A 9841-nucleotide genomic window follows, 5' to 3' on the forward strand; every position below is an offset into this window, starting at 1 on the left:
ATGGAAAATCTTCAGCGGCGCCTTCGACTTTCGCCTCAACCGGCAAATGCTCAAGATATGCAGATACAATTGAGGCGGAATTCCCAATGCCATCAGCAGCAGCCTTCGTCTACACAATACCAGTGTATCGTTACTGCAGGTGAACGGGTAGAAGTCGAGACCAGACCGGATATTTTACCCGCCAAGCAAGCTGGCACAGTAAATAACGATGTTCCCCGTCTCGGTTATCCGTCGACAAAGCAGTTCGTATTTGTTTCAGATTCGGTAAGTCAGGCATGTATGAATTCAAAGACAATGATTCCAATAAATCAAACGAGTACGTCGTTCATTCATACGACTCCTCGAACTTCACACCAGATCTCATCAATCATAGAACTTGAGCCCTTAACCGAACCATACAGACTCAGTTCACTCCCAATGAACCATTCATCGGTATTCCAGCCCTCAAACATAAGTACCCCTCGGACTCAAATGAGTTTACTCCCTCCCTCCGTGCAAACGGTGTCCAGTTGTTTATCGCCAGTTGTTTCTCCCATTGCGCATTCATCGACGGCAGTACAGTCTCAACCAGGCTTCCCAAATGTACCGCCGCGCGACATTATTATTGAGGATGTCATGCTACTCTTTCCATGACAGCCTTGTGATAGGTTTCATCACGACAGCCCTTAGACAAATAGTTCTGTACAGCCAACGTTGCCGTCATTCACTTCGTTCGACAGTTCATTCCATCTTAAGACATTTTGTCATGGTCCACGACAGCCGAAGAAGCATGAAGTTCTCGCTGTTGCGACAGTAAGCTTCGGGTATCAGTCACTGCGTTGTTTCTGTCGAGAGCAAAATATTACTCTCCCTTGACCAGGTCTGCGACAGTAACCGGTGCGGTTCAAATTTGTTGCTCTTGGTTTGCTATGAAGATTCGAGGCAAGCATGTGGGTTTTAGTTTTGCCTTTGGTGATTGCTTTGCGCAGCGGTTGATCATTGCGCATAGCAATCACCGTTGGTAGGGCATTGATAACAATATAATTGATAATTAATAATATACGAAACTCCTAATACGAAACGGATTGAAGAACGGACTTTGGTTTTAATGAAAGTTAATTTTTATATTTTGGTCGATCTTCTATGAATTGATAGATCGATTAATTAAAGAGCAATGTTTTTTAATAGCTGAGTCAGTTCGGCGTGCTCCTTTCAGGCAGTTTGCGGTCGGTTTGTGGGCTGTAACATTCATAGTGTATGCGCGTACTGATGTGCGTGGAGCATTATTTTCATCCTCTTTATCTCTTCCTTCAGGATAGTAAAGGCGCAATCGTTCCTTATATAAGAGTGTAAAAGCCAATTGAATCAGATTTTAGATTTATATGTTAACGGTAAATAAATGTTCGTAGCGAAAGATATGTTCAAATCAAAGATTCCGTATTCGATACTCGTTAGCGTTAGCTTTGCAGTCGACTTGTAAGTCTACGGGATTTTTGCATGGCCAGTGCTGCAATACTACGGACACTAAGAATTCTTTCAAGTCAGGAATGAAACATACAAAACCTGGCTCGTTAAGTTCGTTATACGTTGAACCACCAATCGAATAAAAACCTTGAGTGAAAAATTTGGAGTCGGAATTTGCAAGGCAAAAATCATCCAGAAACATCTTATTTTCAGGTACCGTACAACAAAGCTTTGAATGCAAAAACTGAATGAAAAATTCCGGTTCTTCCAAAAAATATGTTTCCAAGCGTGGAATGCAGCATGGTTGCCCGTAACAGATTCGAATGTTTATTTTGTTTTATTTAGAAAAAAAGTTTTAATTCCCCAAGTTATGTAATAATGTCTTTCTTGAGTAATGTGGTCTCAAGCTTTCCATACATATCAAGTTCTCTTCTATATATGAATAGTATGGTGTTTCTATTACCCTGGAATATATTCCAAAAAAAAAAATCGGATATAGTACGGTTACTTATATGATATAGGGTTGTGCTGATAATCTGCTGAATCATTTTCTTCCTGTTATGCATAGAATTATCTTATTTCCAGAAACAGCATATTAACTATTACATTATTTTGGTCATAGCTACCAGAAGTTCGCGACTTTTACACACGTTGAAACTGTCACTTTACATTGTAAAATTTAAAACTCGGTTAAAGCGTATCTTTCATCAAGTAGAAGCTTGTGTCAGTATATTTTGAATTCTTTAACTTAATGTCGTTGTTTACCACAAAACTTGCTATAAAAGTAACTGAGGCCCAAATTTATATCTACAGTTAAAAGGACAATTTCATGTAAACTTCTAGAAGTATCTCAATCATTTCCTTTATGTGCTTTTACGCTCAATCCAATTTTGGAAATGTAGATGTTGCAATCACGAGCCGCACGCAGAAGAAGATGCGGTGCATTGAAATTTCAAACAGCACATCCAGTTTATATGCGCTCGCTACAATTCTCGTACACATTTTTCGTTTTCTGTTTGAGTCGACTCTCACGCCCTCACGGAAAAGGAAAGTTATTCGTGAATAGCAAAGCGAACTATTGAATTTAATTCGGATCCGACTTCCGCAGTTAAAAGTCTAATAATGTCGAAAATTTTCTAAAATCTAATTGCCTTAGTAGCTTGTGTCTGCATTTAAAAAAATCAATCAGGAATCAATAAATATTGTAACAAAATAGTCAAACTTTCTGAGAGCCGAGTTCTTTGCACATATTTAACAGTTTTCTTTCTAAAAAGAAATTATGTTCTGAAAAATGTAGGTGTAAATCCCCGGTGAACAATTAAGTTTGAAACCGGGAATAAATAAAAGATATAATGAAAATAATAATAATAATAATAATAATAATAATAATAATAATAATAATAATAATAATAATAATAATAATAATGATAATAATAATAATAATAATAATAATAATATTGTAGCAGTCATTTCCGACCCTAAGAAACTCATTGTTTTAGTTATCCTAGGAGAAACAGAATTTAAGAGCTGTATATGACACGAATTTGTCTTTCATTTATTTAAAATTCAAAAATTAAATTTTTAAATTCCCAGTTTTGGTACTGATCATCCCTTAATTTCGAAACAAGAAGTCGAATATGGATGAAACTAAATGGAAGGCTTTTAATTAAATGATTTGCGATGATTAAATGATTTGCGATGAAAATTTCTTCTTAACTTTTCTTCACATAAACAACCATCTGTTGAACTACTTTTTATCTGAGAGCTCCCCCAATCAACTTCATGGTTGCGGACCCTGTATTTGTGTAGATGGTACTAAAAGATCTACCACCTCAACGAAAAAGAGCTCAATTACAAGGTCCGGGGAGTACTTAGAAACTTGCAATGAGAGCAAAGGGAAAGTCAATTTAAGCCGCAATGAAGCTATATGATTAGGCACTGAATTCCATAAAAAAACTTATAAACTTATTTTTCTAGTTTTGTGATATTTATGAAAACAAAAGAGGTTTATTGAAGATCTGTTCTCAAAGGTAGTAACAAATTAAGAACTCAACGTTTTTTATATTCTCATTCCTTCAACTGCTGGCAAAACCTATGTGAATGTTAAATGAACAACTAAATTTAAGCTATTTTAAATAAATTTAAGCTATTAGTTGATTGATTCCTATGTGGAAAAGAACAATTGAGAATACTAAATTTGTAACAAAGTTTGGGGTAAACCAAAAAATTTGATGCTTTTGGGAAAAATAATGGTTTCATTATATTTTTCTTTTTAAAACACTTTTAGCGAAAATCTGAAAGCACATGTTCACATATAAACATAAAAGTTGCCCATTCAATTTTATGGTCGAAAACTATTCAAAGTGCACCAAACATCTTATTTGGGTTCAGAGTATCATATTCTATAGTTTCAACGAAATCGGTGAGGCACGGGTACCAAAGTGTGCCGACTATTGGTGGAGTAACGTTAAATACACTACATAATTAATTAGTTGTGAAAAGTAGCTACGATTCGATCCAAAAATCAAACGTCATTATTCAGAATAAGGGTGCATAAGACATTTTCGGAGTATTGTTAATGAATGGAAGTGTATCTGTTTCTTTAGGAATAAGAAGGAAGCAGTAAGGATCAATACTTTAGAAATTCATATATATGAGCCGTTACACAAAACTCAGTGTTTATCTTTTAATATTCGTTAGTTATTAAAATTCATTGCCTTCGCCGACAGTATAAATAAATCTAAAACAATTTCTTTATTTCACAATGGTATTGTAATGAAACGTTACTAAAGTTTCCTGCAAAGGTAATCCCAACAACGCAATCGTATGTACTAGTACCATTTCATTGAGGCAGCCGAAATAGTGCGAGCGCACTATGACCCACGGCTCGTCTCCAGAAACAGCCGGTTTATTGCTTCAAGAGACATTGATGAGACAGCCGGCTTGCGACAGCCCTTCGTAACAGTAATGCCCTTAAAATCAAAGGATGTCTTCGATTTTCAAAGGCTGTCTCCGTAACATTTTATGCGAATGAGCGAACAGAAAGAAACAGGATACAAACAGCCCGTTCGGTTTGACTACTCTCCGGATAGAATACTCTCATCAATCTGGCGAGTACAAACTGTCTCAGTGACAGCATTCATTTAGGCATGCGAGCGCTGTTGCCATTACAGTTCGGCGTATGCTTCACACATATTGTAGACTGGGCTTTCGACTTTGCGCTCCGACAGTTCATGCTATCTCGTGGCGGATGTCATTGAAAAGCAGTACTGCTGGGAAGCCTGGTCTCAACCGTTAGGCGGCCCAAGTAGTCAGCAGCTAGCAGCGCGACACGTTGTTCCCAAAGAACTTCCAACCTTTTCGGGCGATCCGGTTGATTGGCCTCTTTTCATGAGTAGCTTCCAAAGTTCTACAGAAATGTGTGGATTTTCCGATGGAGAGAACATGATGCGTCTTCAACGATGTCTGCGAGGAAATGCTATGGAGGCCGTTAGAAGTTACTTGCTGACCCCCTCATCTGTTCCTATCGTGATTGATACCTTGAAGACAATATATGGTAAACCAGAGTTGATAATAAATTCTCTATTATGCAGAATTCGTGGTATGCCTTCTCCAAGACCGGAGAAACTGGAAACTTTGATTAGCTTTGGTCTAGCGTGCCAGAATTTTAGTGCACATTTACAAGCCGCGGGACAGTTAGCACATCTTGCGAACTCATCTCTACTACAAGAGCTAATTGAAAAACTTCCAGCTAATCTGAAACTTGATTGGGCAATTTATAAGCGTAATTTTCCTGTAGTTGATCTCGCCACATTCGGAAATTATATGGCAAATATAGTGTCAGCCGCTAGCGATGTTACATTTACGCACGTGGTGGACAGCTCGCAAGTAGCAAAGACGGATAAAAGGCAACACAAAGAGAGGATGTTTGTTAACATGCATGCCATAGAAGACGCAAGAAAAGGAGAGGTTAAACGTGAATCAAATAATGTGGCGGTCAAACGAGTCGTGAAGCCGTGCCCGATTTGTGAAGAAATGGGACATAAAACAAAAGAGTGTGAACTTTTTCGAGGCATGACCTTGTCTGATCGTTGGAAAGTGGTACAAGAACACCATTTATGTCGACGGTGTTTGATGTTTCATGGGAAATTTCCTTGTAAAGCATCGGTTTGCGGCTGTAACGGTTGTGAGGAACGTCATCATTGGTTATTGCACCCTGGACGACCAGAATCAGCATTGGAAATCAGCTTTACTCCGAGAACAAACAACACAATAGCGATTCATCGACAAATAGAGCCCGCTGTGCTTTTTAAGATAGTTCCGGTTACCCTATATGGGAAAAATAAATTTATCAACACCTACGCCTTTCTAGATGATGGTTCATCAACGACCTTAATGGATTCAAGAATCGCTGAAGATTTAGGATTGGCAGGTGACGTGCATCCACTTTGTCTTCAATGGACCAGTAATATAGAGCGTATCGAAAATAATTCACGACTAGTGAGTTTGAGCATCACCGGAATAAAAGCCCAAAAGCGGTACGAAATGAAGGAAGTACACACTGTAAGCAACCTCAATTTACCAGTACAAACACTAGCGGTTGAAAACCTATCCAGGAAGTACCGTCATCTTCAAGGATTGCCGATCAGTAGCTATGCGAAAGTGTCGCCTAGCATTCTCATTGGTTTGGACAACTCCTACTTGAAAGCCGTTCTCAAACTTCGAGAAGGTAATGAACATGAACCGATTGCGGCCAAAACCAGGCTTGGCTGGACAATATATGGAAAATTTTCAGAAGTTACTCCTGATGCACACCGGCAGTTGCATGTCTGTGCTCGAACACCAGATCAAGAGCTCCATGATTTAGTGAAACGATTTTTTTCTGTAGAGAGCGTTGGTGTATCAATTGCTCCAATTTTAGAAGGCGAAGAAGATAAACGTGCTAGGCAAATATTAATCCAAACGACAATACGTACCGCATCCGGCCGTTTTCAGACAGGGTTGTTATGGAAGCATGATTACGTTGAGTTCAATGACAGTAGACCCATGGCAGAGCGCAGACTTAGTTGCTTGGAACGTAGATTATCAGCAAATCCAGAGCTATACAAGAAAATAAAGTCACTTATCAATGATTACCAACGCAAGGGCTATGCTCATAAAGCGACTAATGACGAACTACAATCCGCTGATCCTAAGAGAGTATGGTATTTACCTCTAAGTGTAGTCGTAAATCCTCGTAAGCTAGGGAAGGTGCGGCTGGTTTGGGATGCCGCAGCAAAAGTTGGAAATCAATCTTTTAACTCAATGCTGCTTCCAGGTCCGGATCTGCTCACTTCTCTTCCATCAGTGTTGTACAGATATAGGCAACGACAGGTGGCATTAAGCGCGGACATTAAAGAAATGTTCCACCAGGTGCAGATAAGGCCGGAAGACCGACAAGCGCAGCGGTTTTTGTGGAGAGATGATCCGAAACATCCATCAGAGGTATTCGTCATGGATGTAGCGACTTTCGGTGCTACTTGCTCGCCATGCGCAGCTCAATTTGTTAAAAACAAGAATGCAGAGGAGCACGCCGAACAATTTCCTCAAGCAGCAAACGCTATCATTCACAACCATTATGTAGATGATTATCTAGATAGCGTGGATACCGTTGACGAGGCTGTAAAATTGGCCAATCAGGTTAAATTTGTCCACTCCAAGGCTGGCTTTTATATACGAAATTGGTTGTCGAATTCCAGCGACGTTGTATCAAGGATCGGTGACAGCAAACCGGAACAAATTAAATCTTTCAAATTTGACAAAATACAAGATTATGAACGTGTGCTGGGAATGATCTGGATACCAGAAGACGATGTTTTTGTGTTCGACGGAGTTTTCAAACAAGAGATTGAGCTATTGCTCGACGGAAGTGTTATTCCTACGAAACGACAGGTTTTACGGGTCGTCATGAGTATTTTTGATCCCCTAGGATTAGTTGCGCCCTTTGTGATTCATGGAAAAATACTCGTTCAAAATATTTGGCGATCTGGCATTTCCTGGGATGATTGCATTCCGGATGTTTTAGTTCCTCAGTGGCAGCGTTGGACCAATCTTCTGCATCAACTGAAAGAGGTCCGTATTTCCCGATGCTATTTCCCTAAATATGATCCAGAAAGCTATAACAGCATCGAACTTCATACGTTTGTAGATGCCAGTGAAGATGCGTATGCATGTGTTTCCTACTTCAGAATGATCGATCGCGGAGAAGTTCGGTGTTCCCTAGTCGCAGCTAAGACGAAAGTAGCCCCATTGAAGCCACTGTCCATTCCTAAACTGGAACTGCAAGCAGCGGTCATAGGAGCACGACTGGCGAAGTCTATTGCTGAAAATCATACTCTTAAAATAACAAACCGAGTTATGTGGACTGACTCCCGTACGGTACTCTCCTGGCTTCGATCCGATGTGCGAAAATACAAACAGTATGTTGCGTTTCGGGTTTCTGAAATCTTGGATATTACTTCAATTGACGAGTGGCGTTGGACACCTTCCAAAATGAATGTCGCTGATGAAGCCACAAAATGGGGGAAAGGGCCCAAAATCGATGGCAGCAGTCGATGGTTTAAATCTCCAGAGATCCTGAATTGCCCTTCTGGAAGTTTGCCGGAACAGACTACATCATGGGCTGAAACTGCTGAAGAGCTACGTGCAGTTCACATACATCGCGGAAAACCTTTACTGCAACTAGTAATTTTCGGAAGATTTTCAAAATGGGAAAGATTGATCAATGCAGTCGCTTACGGGCACAGATTCATTGATATTCTGCAGCGTAAGGTACGTGGTAAAGCAATCTACAATACTATGTGGCTGAACCGAGAAGAAATATTGACTGCAGAGATAACAGTTTGGAAACAAATGCAATTTGAAGAGTATGCTGACGAAATTCTCACCATAAATGAAGATCAGAAGGTCTCGCAAAATGAGCGCGTAGGACTAGGCTCTGATAGTAAGCTTTACAAGGTCTCGCCGTTCTTGGACGATGACGGTGTTTTGCGTATGGAGTCTAGGGTGGCAAATGCCGAGCATTTACCATATAATCTCCGATTTCCGATCATTCTCCCGAGAGATCATTACGGAACACGCCTTGTCGTCGATTTTTATCATCGAAAATACAAACACTACAACAACGAAACGGCGGTCAATGAGATGAAACAAAGATATCACGTATCGAAGTTACGAATGACCTTTAAAGTAGTTCAAAAGCATTGCATGTGGTGTAAAGTTTACAAGGCAAAACCTAAAATTCCGAGAATGGCCCCACTTCCTTTAGCGAGATCTACACCGTATGTTCGAGCTTTCAGCTATACGGGACTGGATTACTTTGGTCCACTTCTAATCAGACAAGGTCGCAGTGAGGTGAAACGTTGGGTAGCACTTTTCACGTGCCTGACGATTCGAGCGATACATTTAGAACCTGTATCCAGTTTGTCCACCGAGTCCTGCAAAATGGCAATACGGCGGTTCGTGGCACGGAGGGGAGCACCGATAGAAATATATAGCGATCAAGGTACAAATTTCCTGGCAGCAAGTCGCGAGTTGTTGCAAGAGTATCGAGAAATCAATCAGAATTTGGCTGCTTCATTCACAAATGCGATAACACATTGGCGTTTCAATCCTCCATCTACACCACACATGGGGGGGGGCTTGGGAACGTATGGTTCGGTCTGTAAAATGTGCGTTAGCTTCTTTATCAACTATACGCAAGCCAAACGATGAGACCTTTGTAACGTTTCTGAATGAGGCGGAGTCAATAGTCAATTCAAGACCCTTGACTTACATGCCCATTACTACCGAAAATCAAGCAGCATTGACTCCGAATTGCTTTCTAATGCTTAGTACAAGTGGTGTTAATCAACCAGCGGTTGAACTGGCGACAAATCGATGCTCCAGTAAATCTAGCTGGAATCTGTATCAAAATCTTTTGGATCAATTTTGGGGTCGGTGGATAAAAGAATACCTGCCTACGATAACCAAACGAACAAAATGGTTCGACGAAACCAAACCTCTGGAGGCAGGTGACTTGGTCTTGATTGTTGAGGAGCATCAACGAAACGGTTGGTTAAGAGGAAGAGTTCTTCGAACTTTTCCGGGACGTGACGGTAGAGTTCGCAGTGCAGAAGTGAAAACAGCAGCATCCATTCTACGGCGCCCGGTGGCGAAACTGGCGGTCCTTGACGTTATTGATATGGTTGCAGAAAACTCCAAGCAATACGGGTCGGGGGATGTTCAGGACGACAGTTCGCATGACACCGATCACCCAGTGATTGAAAGCGAGATAACAAACACAGATAAAAATATTTTGTGAATTTACATTTATTTTCATGCACATATTTGGAGCAGGCAATTGAATGGAAATTTACAT

The 9841-nt window shown here is 40.4% G+C and overlaps 1 protein-coding gene across 1 annotated transcript; it reads left to right on the top strand.

Moving 5' to 3' along the window:
- Positions 1-9195, top strand: LOC131429105 (uncharacterized). The gene is made up of 2 exons (XM_058593154.1): positions 1-264; positions 4711-9195. The coding sequence occupies exons 1-2, from the start codon at positions 1-3 to the stop codon at positions 9193-9195; spliced, it is 4749 nt and encodes a 1582-aa protein (XP_058449137.1).
- The last annotated feature ends 646 nt before the right edge of the window (positions 9196-9841 follow it).

The sequence above is a fragment of the Malaya genurostris genome, chromosome 2, assembly GCF_030247185.1.
Source record: "Malaya genurostris strain Urasoe2022 chromosome 2, Malgen_1.1, whole genome shotgun sequence".
Taxonomy (NCBI): domain Eukaryota; kingdom Metazoa; phylum Arthropoda; class Insecta; order Diptera; family Culicidae; genus Malaya; species Malaya genurostris.